This window comes from Pipistrellus hanaki (assembly GCF_964339955.1).
Source record: "Pipistrellus hanaki genome assembly, chromosome: 13".
NCBI classification, from domain to species: Eukaryota; Metazoa; Chordata; class Mammalia; order Chiroptera; family Vespertilionidae; genus Pipistrellus; species Pipistrellus hanaki.
Window position 1 is genome coordinate 25,974,269 of NC_140515.1, and position 17,163 is coordinate 25,991,431.

The window sequence follows — 17,163 nt, forward strand, 5'->3', positions numbered from 1 at the left end:
GGTCCCTGGAACCGGCTCCATAGAGGCCTGTGGACTTACAGGCAGACAACAGGGCATAGAGGGGAGCCTGGCCAGCGCTGTCTTACAGGCGTCGTTGTTGGATGCTGCAGCACAAATGTCCTGAATTATGGTCTGTAATCCTGTGCCCCTTCTCCCCAGTTGGGTTCTCCCTCTCCATCCCGGGTGAAAGCCTTGCTGGGGAGTTCCATTTCAGACCGGGTACCCTCTCTGCTCATACGTCTCCATCTGTCAAATGGGAGTGATCCTCTTCATGGTAATGAGAGGACCGCGGGACACAGTAAGAAAACACGCCCATTGGAGTGAAGATGTACATCTGGGCATTCATAAAATCAGGACGGCCTTCTCTTCCTGCGGAAGCAGGAGGATTTATAAGTTAGGAGAGGCAGATTCATATTTTGCAAACATCAAGTTAAAACACGCACGACTCGCTGGTAGGCTCGCCCTTCTCTGGGGATTGGAGAGTGTGCCCAGGTTTGGGGAAAGGGAGCCAGCCAAGGCAGTGCCGCTGCAAGCCACCTGCCCTCCCTCCCCTGGGCTGTCCCCCTCCGAGGACAACCAGGCAGAAGAGGTGGGAGGGGAACATAGCTCAGCGTTTATTTTTGGACCCAACTCACTAAAAATATCTCCGCCTTCCTGTTTGATCACTCTCCCTTTTGACCTGAATGAATCGCGTCCGGTGGGGCCCGCCCCTCCCTCTGCCCGGTGTCCTTTAAAGGAGAAGGGCGTGGGGACGGGTTCCTGCCGCCGCTACAGGGACGGACCCGCTGGCAGGGGCCGCTGCACTGACATCAGGGCAGCCCTAGCTCCGCTGCAGCCTCCAGCCCATCCCGGGCCGCCCAGAGGGAGGGGGGAAGCCGCGCGCTGCGATTGGCTGGCCCAGTGCGAGCGCCCGCGCGGATTGGCTGGCGAGGTTTTAGAGGGAGTCCCGCTCTCCAATTAAAGGGCCCGCCGCGCCCCGCTGCGCGCAGAGCTCCGCCTGGGCCCGCGAACTTGGCCATTCAGCCAGCGCAGTGCCGGCTGAGCGCCCTCGCGCCTCCGCCTGAGAAGCCAGGCGCTGCTGCTTCCCCAGCCCGGAGAGGATGGCGAAGGTGGCCAAGGACCTCAACCCGGGAGTCCACAAGGTGAGCTGCGACGTGTCTGTGCTTACCCAGACACTTTTTCCTCCCATTTCCCTCTCCCAGGCGTTCCTGGAGATTTAGCTGGAAGCAAGAAGGAAACCCATTAAATCCCAAGACTTCACAGGAAACGAAATAGCTGGGAATACTTGTTTAAACTAATAATAGGTACCCCTTCAGGAATAAAAACAAACAGTCAGCAACAACCAAAAGCCCTGGCGTAAAGTGTTTGCAAGGAATCTTAGTTCTTTGGTGATGCTAAAATATAAAGAAGGTGAGAACCTTTTTTTACATGGTAATCCCATGGTCTGTAAGGGGAGGAGGAACCCTACCTTCCCCTTTCCTTTCCCCTCTAGCGATTGGGGTAAAGGTTGGGGGGCGAGGGGACTGGCTTGGACTGTTTACTCACAAGGAATTCCCCCTTTCGCTGCCACCCTGGTGCTCTCTCTGTGTTTTCCACGCACGGTTTTTCAGTGGGTGATGTTGGCAGTGGCAGCGGCTCCAGCACACGGGAACTGATTTGTCCCCAAGGTCTGCACGTTTCCTTTTCAAGAAGGGCTGGCCCAGAGCCCAGGAGGTCATGGGTGAATTACCGCAGGAGGGGCCAGAAGCTGGGCCCGCAGCTCCAGCACCCACCAGTTACTTACCTGCATGCAGTGGGGAGAGGGCTCAGGCTTCCAGGACAGGAGCTGGAAGGGAGCAGGCATCCTTGGCCAAGGGAGGAACGGAGGCCCGGGGTCAAACAGGGCTGGTCCCAGCAGGCAGCAGGGAATAAGGAAAGACCACATTGGAACCCTGGCCCTGCCTCTTCTTAGCTGCACCGTATGGACGGGCACTTTCCAGAGCCCCTCTTCCCGCTTCCAATGCCCAGGGGATGGTCCCTACCCCACTCCCCACCACAGTAACAGTGCTGGTACATACCAGGTTCATCTCCTACGGCTGTCTCTCCCTCCACCACCCCCTCTTTAAAAAGACCTAACTGGCTTTCCTGAGGGATGCATGAATGGGGCAGTGTCTTCTGTACTAAACAGAGAGGAGCTCCAAGAAGTTTCAAATCTGTCATTTTTTAAAACTCGGATTTCAGGCGACTTGGTTTTGCAGGGCAAAGTCCTCCTTAGACATCTGCTGCCATTACCTGCGGGGTAGAGTGAGAAGGAAAAAAAAAAAAAAAGGAAATTATGTCAGAATCAAAATAAAAACGCAAGCCCAGCCACGTAGAGGCGCAGCATTCACACATCGGATTCACAGCTGTGCCACCGCCCGGCGGTCCTGGGGCGACTCCCACGGAGTCCAGCGGGCCCTCATCCGGGCCTTTCTCTGGAAGGCACCGTGCCCTCGTGCCTTTGCCGGACTATTTGCAGAACCAAACCTTCTCTCCTCCCATGGAATTCTCGCCGCACTTTCGAGACTCACTTTACAGTTGTGGGTCTGGGAAACCGTTTATTCTTGTATTATTAGTTATTGTGTTATTTTCCATACGAACAACTGTAAACCTCCTTTTGCCCCACCCTGTGTGCACCCCATGATATGATCCCCGCCGTAAGTCTAGTAGCCATCTGTCACTGTACCAGTTCTTACAATATTCTGGACTGCATCCCCTGCCTTGCTCTTCCTTTTCTTTGCATCGCAGAGTGTGATTATGTAGATTAGAGGTGGGACGTGGTCTCCTTCTTGTCCCCTCTGGCGTCAATGTCCTCAGCCTGCAAAGGGTTTATTTTTCATTGAGATCCGATTACAGGCTTAGAGAAAGAATGTGGTGGGTAAAGATGAAAGGGCCGCTATGTTTTACCTCTTGGGCCTGTGACAATGGGTAGGAAGATCGCCACTTGGTAGCTTAACCAACGTCTTCAACTCAAAGAGTCAAGGGAAGGGGGGGGGGAGAAGCTCTCCTTGCTGAGCGAATACCGTGTCATATCCAGGGTGTGCTGAAAAGCTTCCACTGCCTATTTACTTTTTAAAACTGCAACAAGCAGGGCGTGTTATAACATTTGGCATTGGAGTGCATAATCACATGGAGGCATTTCAGAATGATTTCATAGACTCTTGGAGCTTCAAGGGATCTATTTACAAAATGAGAAATTATCTTAAATGGCATATAAGCTGTCTCTACTGCCCTACACCCCCCCAAAACCCCCGTCCCACCCCAGAAGCTGGAAAGTCATAAAAAGGTCTTCAAGAGAGAACATAAAACACACAACAACTGGGACAGTCTTAGAGGTGATCTGACCAACCCTAGACAGACGGAGGGACCCGCCTTGGGTCCCAAACAGTTAGTGACAGAGCTTAGAAACAGCTCCCCACCTCCTCTCCTCTTGCGAAGGCCAGCGTTCCCACTGGATGGATGCTCTTGAGTTGTTTTCCTGCTGGGGGAAGAGAGGTCTTGTAACACAGCATTCCCTGAGAATGACGAAATAGCCAGCACTGCTTGGTAACGAAGGGTCCTAAAGGCCACATGCCATTTCTCTTGGTGGAATCAACCCTTACTGTGGATTTGTTCTTCTGTTGTTGATTAAGTGTATTTAAGAATTTGGGGTACTGGTATTCTTATAACGAGACGGGTTCAAATCCCTGCTCTGCCACTTAACTAGCTGTGTGCTCTTAGGCAAGCTAATGAGCTTCTGGGTCTGTGCCCTCAGCTGAAAATTGGGGAGACAGTAGCAGCATCTACTTCCCAAGAGGATTGTGGTTATTAAATGAGATGATGTATATAAAGGGGCTTAGCACATGAGCTGTTAAATAGAGTTAGTCATTATTATTGTCACTGGTGGTGGTATATTTCCATGGATGTGTGAATGCTGAATGGAGTCTTTGGGTGAATGAAGGACACATTTTTTTATGTATCCAGAGCAACTATTTTCATTCGGCTGAACCAAAGCCCATTGCTCTGCCTCAATGAGGTAGGACAAGGACCAATGATCTGACCTTCATTCGAGTCCAGCAGATACATGCAACATAGAACTCTTTTCACTTTTTAGATAAGGACACTCTGAGGTCCAGAGGGATCTTGCTCCTTATCTGAGGTCGCTGAGAACCCCGTGCTGAAGCCCACTGGGCTTTGCAAGTATACAGGCCCCTCGGCTGCCAAGGAACTTGCAGGAATTCCGAAAGGACTGGGACAAAGAGATCTAAGAGCATGCTCCCTGTTGACTGAGGGTGTGCCAATGGACTGGCTCCAAAAGGTCCTATTTTTCACTCCTCAGCCCAATGTCAGGGGAGCATTCAGCGATGGTTCTTCTGAGCGCATGCCAGCTGGGCGTCTCCCTCCACCCTGTCCACATCCTATCCCTCTTGGCTTTCCTCTCCTTCAGCTTTCTCCTCCCCTCTGTACTCAGCCCTTCCTGCTTTCACCTCCAGTTCCTGCGACGTGCAAAACTGCTGGCACGTCGCCTGGGTGAGCAGATCCAAGGTAAACACGGCTCCTCGAGAATTGTCCTTGGCTCCCTCCATCTTAAAAATATATTAAGCTGTCACTTAAAGACCTTAATAGCCATAGCATTGGAGACATGCCCATAGGTGTATGAGCAACTTGGCCCCAAAGAGAGCCTTAGTTTAAAAAAAAAAAAAAAAGGAAGAAAGAAAGAAAAGGAAAACAAGATAAATTACCTAAAAGACCTTCTTAAATAATGCTCCAAAACAGCTGCTGAACCTTTTACTTTGTCAATTGCAGGTGTTTGTCATATTGTGCAGATGTGTCTGAATATGTAGGGTTGGGGGCTGATGATTGGCTTTCTCCTATGCATCTGCCACCTATGGTGAAGGGAGGCAGGAAAAGGCTTAGTCACACAGCATCTCAGCTCCAAGGCCTTCTACAGGTAGGACAATGGAAAGGTGACTTTTCTGTTCCCCTCGGAAGGTCCTATAGTTTAAATCTCTCTGCCGAAACTGGTTTGGCTCAGTGGATAGAGCGTCAGCCTGCGGACTGAAAGGTCCCAGGTTCGATTCCGGTCAAGGACATGTACCTTGGTTGTGGGCACATCCCCAGTAGGGGGTGTGCAGGAGGCAGCTGATGATGTTTCTCTCTCATCGATGTTTTTGGCTCTCTGTCCCTCTCCCTTCCTCTCTGTAAAAAAAAAAAAAAATCAATAAAATATATTTTAAAAATAAATAAATAAATAAATCTCTCCATATTAACCGACGAAAGGTGACAAGGGAGAAAAAGAATAGGTTGGATTCAGCAAAGGCTGGGGACCAGGAAGGAGGGACAGGCTCGTGTGTCTTTCTTTTTCACCCCTACTCTGCCACTTGCGCTGAGGATAAGGTGAGGAACAGGTGAGAACTAGAGTCAGCCTCAGAAGAGGCATTTGATTTGACTTTAAAAAGGGACTCATTCTTTCTTTCCAAGTTGCTTCCTCAAAATAGTGTGTGTGAAATAAAGTGAAAATCTAAAATCTGTCATGTTAAGAACTGACCTTGGGAGTTCTCATATCTCAAGTATTCATCCAACATGGTTTAAATATTTATTATAAGGAAAGTTTTGGGGCAAGGGGATGAGTCGGTATAATAACTATAGGCATGGATGCACTGGGTGGCGGTGGGCAGGCCACTTTTCCATGAAGCGGCAGACCTTGGATGAGAACCTTCTAGTACGTTGACCTTTCCTGTCTATCAGGCTGTCTCCCAAATAACAAATGATTACAGAAAAGTATGCCTAAAACTGTTTCCCTGAAAGCAGAATTGTGGGGCAGCTTTTCAGGACACCCAGAAGAAGAGATAGTTGCTTTTTAAGTGCCTTTGTCTGGAAATGTGTCCCCCAAAGTCCCCCACCCCCCAATCTCCTGCCTTTATTTGGCTGGCAGCTGCCATGATCTCACCAGATGCAGGGCCACCAGGCACTTCTACAGGAGCCCCTCAAGTTCATGCCATTTCCTTCCCTTCACGTGGAACCGTGGGGCATCCCAAACCCACTCAGAGCTTCTCGTATACCAATGGCACAGATCTACAGAAGCTCAAGACATGCTTTCTATAAAGCTTCTATAGAAAGAGTTAAACAAGAAGTTGGGGCTCATATATGCCCATGTAAGACTCTTTTAGTGCCTGAAACTTACATTGGGTATCTAAGCCCAGATATCTGATGTGGAAATTCAACTGTTTTCACAAAAACAGAGACAATAATGCAACTGCAAAGCGTTGTAAAACTCCCAGATCAACTCTTTGGCTCATTGTCTGCTCTTTCATATGAGAAGCAAACACTTTATATTTGTAGTCTTACTTTTACCATTGATTTGGCTCTTGTCCCTTCAGGACTCTGCGGGGAGACTGATCCGTCTGTTCTCTGTTAGGGCAGACAAATTTGAGGGAAGGCAAAAGGGAGGAAGGAAAGCCATTTCTTGAATGCACACAGGGCAGTTGACATTTTTTCACATCTCATTCCACTTAGCCTTCAGGACCTCCATGTGAAAGGAACAATGACCTTTCTAAATGTGAGTAAATTAAGACTAAGGTTTAAATCATTTGCCTAATATCAGAAGATGGCAGGTTCAGAACACAAATCCATTCTTCTCTGATTCTGAAACTTAAGCTCTTTCCACTCCCAGAAGAAATGAGAAGGCTTTCATCAGAAGCAGAGGTCTGTAGAGAGGGATTATGATCATTGCCATGAGCTTCAAGGAGATGAAGGCCTTCCTACACAGTGATAGTCGGATTCAGGAACCACCTCGAATTTACCAAATGTCACTAGGCATCTGTACCTCTCTGACACCGCCAGGTCACCACCAGGTGTATACTACCACCCGCACCAAGTCAAAGCCATTTCCCAGGTGTAGAGCAAGGAAAATTCTAGATTTCTCCTGTTTCCTAGTTTTCTAGAAGCCTTGTGGAATTCTCTAGGGAGGAGTTGTAGGCTGGCAGGGAGACAATCTAAGGCATCATATAATGTAATCCTGGAATCACTAAAGAAGCGGTAACACTTGACAAAAAGAAGAAAAAAATCTCCCAGAGATCCCAGGCCCAGAGCTTCCAGGAAACTCCAGTCTAGGGATAAGCTTGTGTATCCATGCCTGGCCAGGCTGACTCATGTTCTACCCCTAGCACATGAACCAGGACCAAGCAAAACATGGTGCAGGCCCCCACCGGGACATGCTTTAAAAGGAAATATGATTGCTGAGGGGGCAGGAACCAGAGGCTCCATTTGGCAGCTCGCTCTTGAAGGACAAAGCAACACCGGGGTCCAGCCCACGGTTGCTGTTTCAAATCCACGTGATTTCTTTATGGATTGTTTTTCCTTCCTTCCTCCTGTTTTAAAATACGGGCTTCTCTGTGGAATCAGTCCTTGGGGAAAATGCAAATGAGTCGCTATATGAAAGAGCTGAGCCAAATCTAATGATCTGCTTGGTCAGTCCCTGAATGTTGCAGATGGGACATGGGGGAGAGGCATGGTGTATCCAGAATTTGCATGTGACATAACTGGGAGGTGCACTGACTCACAGCATCTCTGATGAATAAAGGAGAAAGGGGTATCTTCTATGTCCCTTCACTTCCATGCTCAGAATACTGTGATTTCAACTCGACATCCTCAGAAGGTCAAGCGAACATTTTGGTGGTGAACTTAGCTTTGGCCACAAGGTTTAGAGGCTTGGTCCATCACACGACCTTTGCAAGCATGGCATCTAGATGTGATACATGTTCTGCCATTTGCCAGGTCTGCAACCTTTGCCAAGTCGCTTTTCTTTTCTGGACCTCTGGTTCCTCACTGGAGAAAGAAGAGTTAGTAGCAGTTCTACCTTTAAACAACAGTTAATGAGATAAAGCAGGTACAGTGCCTAGACGCGCAGTAAGTGCTCAAACTCTACCCCTCCTGCTGTTGTCGGCGTCCCCATTGTGAGCAACACGCAGAAATCCCAGGGGTCGTTAAGTGCTGGAACGTGGAAGAGCAAGTCCAGCTTGCCTACGTCACACGTGGCTTCTGAGATATCAGATTGCAGGGCCTTCTCTTTGTAGCTAAACTTAGACCTCGCCATAAATATACTCAGGCCTCATCATATGCAAAACCATGACAATGACAACAATTTGCCCTGCGGGCCTGGTTGCTACACTTCCAAAACAGCAGCCGTCCCCAGAGAGGCAGCCAGTGATTGGCCTCGGACTGGTGATCTCACACAGGCACTGCATACCCTCACCAAGCCTTGGATGGCTTACGTATAAGTCAGGGTAACAGCCACTCATTTCTTCACTTAGAAAATATTTATTCAGTGCTTATTATGTGTCAAGTGCTGTGCTGAGAGCTGAATACAAGGCAATGACTAAGAAAGCTTTGTTCTCGGCCATGCAGACTTGAGTCTGATGAAATTCATTTCTCAAAGATGGGAGAAAGGCCAAACAATGCAGTTGATCTAGGATTCTTTTAAAAAAAAAATGTTTTATTGATTTTTTTAGAGAGGACGGGAGAAGGATAAAGAGCTAGAAACATCGATGAGAGAGAAACATTGATAAGCTGCCTCCTGCACACCCCCCACTGGGGATGTGCCCACAACCAAGGTACATGCTCTTGACCAGAATTGAATCTGGGACCCTTGAGGCTGCAGGCTGACACTCCATTCACCGAGCCAAACTGGTTAGGGCTATTCTATGATTCTTTGTGTCCCTCAACCTCCACCACCACCACCACTACCACACACACACACACACACGCCTTTTTTCTTTTCCTTTAATACCCACCATCCTCAGACTTCCCAGCACAGCACACATCTGAGCCACATCCCAACCTTGCTCATCTCAACACTATAACAGTGGAATGAGCATGATCATTCTCCCAGTTATTGACCTGAAACAGAGCATTGAGTGGAGAGAAGTCTGAGGCAGGGGGGACTGACCACCACTGGCAGCTCTTAGGTACCACTGGTAGCCAGTGGCCACTTCCACCTCCTTCCTGATCTGTGGAGATAGACAAGCTGTCTGTGCTCGGGCTATGTCTTCAGAGGCTCTGTCCTTCGTGGTGTTGATGTCAGGGGCATCAAAGGGCAGGAGCATAGGAAAAGTCTTGGGTGACTAATACCCTGTAATAAACCTGCCTTAAGGAGACAGCTTCTATTTGGGCTGCATGACTAAGTGGCATTTCCAGGTCTGAGGCCGAGGCTGAGCCCTGAGGTGACTGACCTGGTTCATCTGCCGGCTGGAAGGGGTGGAGGGAAAAGGGAACCCAGCCCTGTCCTCTTCCTAGAGCAGAGCCACCCACCTGCCTGTCACCACCTGTACCCTCCACCCCAGCCCTGGCCCTGGGGTCTTCAGTGTCCTTGTTAAGATGGTCTGGCCCTTATATGGGGAGGGGTCAGCACTTGGGGCTTCTTATTTTTGGATGAAGTCAGGAGGAGAGATTTTTAAAATCTTGTTAATGGGTAAAGGTGAGGTTAAAAAAGGAATCTGTGGACCCTGGCTAGTTTGGTTCAATGGATAGAGCGTTGGTCTGCAAACTGAGGGGTCCCAGGTTCGATTCCAGTTGAGGGCGCATGCCCAGGTTGCGAGCTCTATCCCCAGTGGGGAGCATGCGGGAGGCAGCCAAGCATTGATTCTCTCTCATCATTGATGTTTCTATTTCTCTCTCCCTCTCCTTTCCTCTCTGAAATCAATAAGAACATTTAAAAAAGAAGGAATCTGTGGATAGAATTGAGGGTACCCAGAATGAAGAATATTGCATCTTTATATCCCCAACATCAAACTGAAATTTAGCATTTTTTTTCAATTATGAATGAAGACAAAGCCCTGGCACCTTCTTTTTTTTAAATCAAATAAAGCCATTGTACATAACATTTACATTAGAAAAAAATAGCTAGATGCAGGCCCTGTGTCCTTGACACCAATGGAAATCTAGTATTTCCGTAACCTATTCCAGCAGTGAGAGATGCCCAAATACCACTTCTACTGGTCCCATTCTGAAATAGTAGTAATTACATCAGCTGCTAATTAATTTGGTAAAGGTATACATGTTACTAAATTTGTTCTTATAAATTTTATCATCCTACATGTTATATTATATGCATTTAACACATTGTTCTGGGAAGGAATGCTTTCATGTCAGTCAAAAGAACCCAACTATATTAGGACCTCCATTGAAATAAAGCTTTACATACACATATATAAACACACACATGCACAACTATAGTGGATTGAGATCAGAAGTACTTGGAGTAGAAAAACTGGGCTTCAATCCCAGCTCTGCCACATGTTTCCTGTTACCTTGGACAACTCACATTAGTTCTGAGCCTCAGTTTCTTCATCAGGCCTAAAAGTTTTCCTCACACCAATTAATCTGTTTAGTCCTTAACACAAAACTTAACAAATAATGAATGTGTGTTAAACATGAGTTAGCACTATTAAAAGAACTAATGAGTGAAGCAGTAAAGAATAAAAACATTGTTTTGATGTTTTTTATTTATTGATTTTAGAGAGAGAGGGGAAGAGAGGGAGGGGTAGGAAAAGAGAGAGAGAAGACATTAATTTATTGTTCCACTTATTTATGCATTCCTTACTTGATTCTTGTATGAGTATGTGCCCTGACTGCAGATCAAACCTTGGAGTATTGGGACAATGCCATAACCAACTGAGCTACCTGGCCAGAGTCAAAACATTCTGATGCAATTTACTACCCTCCTCTGATTTTACAAACTTTAAAAATTTACTTTCTGCAAACACATAAGCTGTTATATGCCAGGGACTGAGCTGGGAAGTGGAGAAGTAAAAGGAAAGGAACAGCCAGTTCAGCCATCCAAGATTATACCGACATCTAAAGCCCTTGATCAGAGATATAAGCATGGGGCTCTGAGATCAGAAGAGGGGGGACTCACTTTACCTGGTGCTGCCAGGGAAAGCTTACCCAGAAGGCGACCTGTGAGCCAAGTGTTGAAAGACAAGGATGGATGAGCTATTAGGATCGGGTCACAGTCCAGTTTCATGCCTTCCAAGTCTGACACCAATGTTTTCCATCTATTTGACTTCTAATTTGAGGGATGCCATCCATCTTACCCTGTGGAGAAACGCATTCCCTTGTATCCATCCGTGATGCTCATCCATGGTTTTTCCATCTGAGAACTTGCTCCTCTTGCCTCTCAACCAAAAGCCTGGGGGGTGGCAGGATGGCAGGGCCTGCCAAGCTGGCCTGCAGGACACCCCTTATGGCAGCGGCTGGCTGCTCCGCTAGGCCCAGCAGTGGAGTGCCAGCAAGCGCAGCCCCTGAATTTCTTGCAGGAAGATGTAGATTCATATTATATCAGAAGATAACTGAGGATAGAAGATAGATAGATAGATAGATAGATAGATAGATAGATAGATAGATAGATAGAGCAAGGAACAACACACACACACACACACACACACACACACACACACCCATAGGAGATTCAGCACACTGCATGTGTAAAAACATGAAAACACTTCCAAGTGTCTTCACCTATAAACTCTGAGGCCATTTAAATGATTTTCAGAGGAACAGAAATCCCAAGTAGGGTTCTTTAGTGAACTGAGAGGAAGAAAATCATCCTTTGAAATAGGGGAACGTGATAGACAAGACCCAGAATCCCCTTTGCACTGCTCCGATTTCCGATTTCCGGCGGGTCTGTGACTGGGTTCCTGCTTGTCCTGTTGTAGAGCAAATGATGCATCAGAATGAACCACACATGGTTTGGAGGTTAAAATGCCACTGGGGGTGGCGGTGGGGGGAAGATTATTCTTGATTTCTGTCAGTTGCATGTGGTATATTAAACAGAGAAAGAGAGATCCCGGATGATTCCCTGCTAATTCACTAGAAAAGGACATTATGGGGATCCTCTCTGTGTCTGCAAGGAGCTGAAGAAGAGGCAGGTTTTGATGGGAAAGCTGTGTCTCCCCATGTCTGCATTATGCAGTCAACAGTCCAAGCAGCCTGCGGGGAGAATGCGCTGTAAGAAGATTCACACTAATTAGAGCATCTCCTGTTACCCACTCTGTGCCTTTCCTGGGACCCAGCCCAGACTGGGGCCATCACAGGGAAATAATCATTCCTAGTGGAAGAATTCTTATTCTGTATTTTTCAGCAATTAGAATTATTAATTTTCAACAGGTGGATGGGCTTTGGCGATTCCTGAGGTCAACTTCCTTGTTTAACAGATAAGGAAACAGATCTGGCAGGTTAGGTCAGAGAGCTTGTTAGTAGAAGAGCAAGGGTTAGAATTTTGGGTGTCATAGTACTTCAAGTCCAGAAAGACTGAAAAACTCTATTTTTATCCAAGTATCCATCCAATACCTTAAACGTGAGATGAACTGGGAAGCTAAATGCTGTAAGAATACCACTGGTGAGCATTTATTCCTCCTAAAGAGATCTGTTTTTCCTTAATCCCTCTAATTATTAGGTAGCTCTTTTTTTTTTTTTATTTGAGGATATATATATATATATATATATATATATATATATATATATCTTTTTCTCTCTCCCCCCCCCCCTCCTCTACCTTCTTCTCTCCCTCCATCTCCCTTCCTCCAATTTCTCACCGTTAGTTCTCTGTTTCCATAGTTCAAGCTGAATGGGCAGTTTCTGTTCAGCATCACTCCTGTGTGCCTCCCCCATCTGGGCAGGGTCTTCCCTCTCCTTCCTTCTTCACCCAGAGGGCAAGGCCAATCCCACACCACCAACTATCCTGTTTCTTAGGAGAGTCTTTACAGTGAAAAAATGTGCCACGACAAGGGAATAGGGAATTTTAAAGCACCAAGAGAAGCACTCCAAACCCAAGTCGTAAATACTCATAAAAAATTAGCCCCGTTCCACATGCAAGGTGCCTAATTCATAAAAAGGAGGAAAGAGTGATATGAAATCAGAGAAGGCTATGGAGGAAAAGATGAAAACCTTGGTAAATAAAGAAAATATCTTTTAAAAGTTCTCTAAATTATTTGCAAAGTTGCCATAGCTTATTACTTACTATATGGAAGGCTAGAACAGTAAGAGAACAATCTTAAGTTTCATATCCTTGTGACTTTTTCATCTGAAGGGAGTGCTCAATAAATAAATATGTAAGAAGGGCATTAAAATTAACTGTTATTTGAAAATACCTCTAAGAAAGTGAAAGATAATCCACAGAGAGAAAATGTTCACAGTACATATATATCTGACCAAGGATTGTATCCAGAATGTGCAAATAACTCCTATAAATCAATAATTTTTAAAAGTCAACCCAGTTTTTAAATCCTCATATGAAGATATGTTTTTTAATTTATTTTTAGGAAAGGGTGGGAAAGAGAGAGGGAAATATTAATGTGAGAGAGAAATATCGATTGGTTTCCCTCCATACACGCCGCAATGATTGAACGCACAACCTTTTTGATTTATGGCATGAATGCTCCAACCAACTGAGCCACCTGGCCAGGGCAAGACAATGTAATTTAAAAATAAAAATAAGTTATGTATCTGAACCGCAGAAGGGTGTGGGGATAAGGCGCTGAGGGCTGGGCTCTTGCTGCAGCCCATGGAGCAAGCATGTGAATGGACAGCTTTGTCTCAGGGACCTGCTCCTAGGGATTCTTCCAATGTTTCCACTGACCTTCGTTTGGAACTGAAGTTTCTGTGTGGTGGGTCCCTTTTCAGCTTCACCTCTCGCTACAACATTTGGCCTCCCCCACACTGATTGGCCACTTGTTCCCTGACTGTATGTTTTCTTCCTCACATGCATGCTGAAAGGCCTTCTTCTCTATGGGACTAAACCCTGCCCATCCCCCCGTCCCCTCTTCCATGAAGCCGTCAGTCCCCCGAACTCCCGTTGTGGATTTACTCCCTTACTGAATAGATGGTCTGAATGGCCCTGAAACATGTACGTCAGTCTTGCCTGCTTAACTCCTATACCTTAATATCCTGTTGCTGCCTAAATTCTCCATCTATAAGTCCTTGACTCCGGGACCATACCTATTCCCCTTGGTGTACCCCTGGAACGCCTGGCATACAGTAAGGGCTCAGCAATGGCACTGGATAGAAAGGGAAATAGAATGAAGGATACAGGAGAGAGAAGGAAAGGTATCAAAGGAAGTAAGAGCAGCTCGGTTCTCCACCCTGACAGAGGGAAGGCATCCTGCAGGGACAGAATGGGGGAGAGAGAACGTGAGGCCGGAGGATACGAGACAGATGTGGGGTAGAGTAGGTGAGACCATTGGCCGCTTCCAGTTGCCCCACACATGGCGCTTAATCTAAAACCTGACTCGTGGACCAAGATCAGGAGTGGGGTGAGAGGAGAGGGGAGAGGGAAGGACTTTGCTTGGTGCTGTTGTTTAGGTTTCGGAAGGATCTTGAAGTGAAAAGGAAATGAACCTGAGAGGGCTGGGGAAGGCACGATGCCAAACCAGACCCTGAACTTCTAATGTCTGGTTCCAAGTTTATGATCCTCCTTCCAGTTTGTCTACAAAAGGATTGGCTTTAGGATGGAGGATGAGCCAAGCCTTTGACGTGTTTCCTTCCTTCAGACAACTCACTTGAACCTTCCTTCATCTGAACCCGAGGCCCCCTGTTTCTGGCTGGGAGTCTCACGAGAACAAACTCCAGTGGTTTGCCTGGTCTGGGAGGTGGTTGGCTTGGATCTCGAGACAACAGCAGCCCCGTCTCAGGAGAGTCAGCCCTCCTGAGAGGCAAGAGCCAGGGAAGCGACTGAACACTGGCTGAAACCGGGTCCAAACCACTCATTGCTCAGACCCATATCTCCTCTAAGTTTCTAGTCCTTGATGAATATTTATACCCAAATAGGGCCAGTGGAAAAGTTCCATCTGTGCGGATTTTAAGAGTTTTGCCTTTACTCAGCTCCGTTGACCAAACTCAGGAAAGTGGTGGAATCTTTGCCAAGTACATGCTCTTTGAAGTGTAAGAAATTCTGAGAAGGCGCTGGGCCCATCATATTTCTTCTTATCCTGAAGACTGAGAATTGGCACTCTCTTTTTAAAAATGCTTAATATCAACACCTCTGGGCTTTGTAATTGAAGCCAAGCCCTTGACACCGAGCTGACTGCAAATGCTCTTTGGAAAGAGTGGGTGATGGCCCGGGGTGAGTTTTGCTGGGGGGAAATTGCTTTCTTGGTTGACGTTTTTCCCATGTTTTAAAAATCATTAATGGTTCCATTAATCACTTCACTTCTACTCTTTACTTTGCTAGTAGAGAAATAGCCCCACATTTTTCTCCTTAGTTTTGCTAATTATTCCATACTCGTCAGAACCAAAGCACCAGAAACATCAACCACCTTCCGCCCTTGATATGAGGGGCAAAAATAGAAGGCTTGCTCTTGCATTAGGCCTATTAGCTGCACTTATGAAAAACATGGGCCACGTGCACGCATTGTTCTACATAGATCTACATATTTCCTTTCTAATGTTTCCACCAACCCCATTTTACAGATGAGTAAACAAAGATTCAGAAGTAAGATTTAGGGACTAAGTCAATTGCCATAAAGATATAACTGGTGTGATGGATGTGCATTAAATGTAGGGAATCCAACCCACATCTGCACACTCTTCCCTCTGTACCTTTCCCATCTCCATCCAGCATGTTCACACAGCAGGGTTCCAGAAGGATGGGCCGTGAGCATGCTGGTCATACGATGAATTCAGTTGGTACAAAGATATGCATCCACCAATTGAACCCAATGAGCATCTTCCTCCCTCTCCAGTTCCTCCTCCTTCAGCTTATGTCAGGGCTAAAAGTGTCTCTAAAGCCTCGGACACTTACCCAACTCCACGTTCAACAGATGAAGAGTGGGCCTCAGGCTCAGAGCATTTTGAAAGCAATAGTATTAGCAAGAATTTAATAACGCTACTTCATATTTACTGTATTTTTATGGTTACCTTCCATTTTTATACATTTTAGGGATAAAGATTTCAAGAAATAAGTTCTTAAGAAACGATTTGTTTAAAGAACAAATATAAGTTAAGATACATACAGACAGTATATTGAGGACAAAACTAACGAAGGAGGAACTTGAGTCCCTTAAATATCTCCTGTTGATACTCTCTACTCTCTACAGCACTTTACAGTTTTCAGAGCATCTCATGTATATCATCACAGTTGATTCTCAGAACAACCCCATGAAGCCCTTGGGATTGTGATCCATTTTAGAGATGAGAACATAGAGTCTCAGATGCAGAAACTGCTCGTCAGGGTCTCCCAGGCAGTGAAAAAAGTAGCCAGGGCTCAGCGCCTCAGCTCCAACGCCCACAATTCTCCCTCACCCTCCGCCAGCAAATCATTTGAAGGGCGGGCGTGGATCAAGGGATATTCCAGAGCAATGCGCCAAGCCCAGAAATGCCACGGAAAGTCTGCAGAACTTAATGGCTCTCATGGATTGGCCCAGCTCTCACAATTTCCTGGTGCTTGTATAGATTCTGTTTCATGGAAAGCCTGCGGTTGCCACATTCTGAGTTTCTCTAAAGAAGTCTGATTTTCTCTAGTGAGGCACCACTTTCTCCAGAAAGTTCAGAAACTGGCACTCCCATAGGGGAACATCTACCTTCTGGGGTACATCGTGGAAGGGAAGACACAAAGAAGAAATGGGCCCCTCGATGAGGAAAAGCCCAGTTCTGCCCAAACAGGGGAGCTTTCTTTCCAAGCTACTTGCCTTGAGCAGCTGACTGGCATTCAGACCGCAGGTCCAGGTGACCACACGGGCAGGGATACCATAAACGTGGGAGAACCAGTGGGTTTGAGGGGCAAAGAAGATGAGTTGGCAGTTCCATTGGTCTATACACTGAGTGGCCAGATTATTATGATCTCTGAATGCACAATAATCTGGCCACTCAGTGTATATCTTATATAATAAAAAGCTAATATGCAAATTGTCCCCTTAACCAGGAGTTCAACCGGCAGGCAGGCCAGCCACGGTCATGTACCCTACCCCTGGGCAGGCTGGCTGGATCCCACCCATGCACGAATTCATGCACTGGGCCTCTAATATATATGTGTGTGTGTGTGTGTGTGTGTGTGTGTGTGTGTGTGTGTATACACACATACTGAGTGGCCAGACTATTATGTGTTCAGAGATCTAATAATCTGGCCACTCGGTGTACATGAAGACATTTTAGGAGCTGAAAACCCTCTGGAGA

At 46.6% G+C, this 17,163-nt stretch overlaps 1 protein-coding gene across 1 annotated transcript in view; it reads left to right on the forward strand.

Annotated features, from left to right (window-relative positions):
* Positions 1–778: 778 nt before the first annotated feature.
* The window catches only part of LMCD1 (LIM and cysteine rich domains 1), a 48,457-nt gene continuing 32,072 nt past the window's right edge, over positions 779–17,163 (forward strand). The window contains exon 1 of the mRNA XM_084901996.1: positions 779–1,142. Within this exon, the coding sequence (XP_084758122.1) occupies positions 1,101–1,142 (42 nt within the window). The 5' untranslated portion in view covers positions 779–1,100. The remainder of the gene's footprint in view (positions 1,143–17,163) is intronic.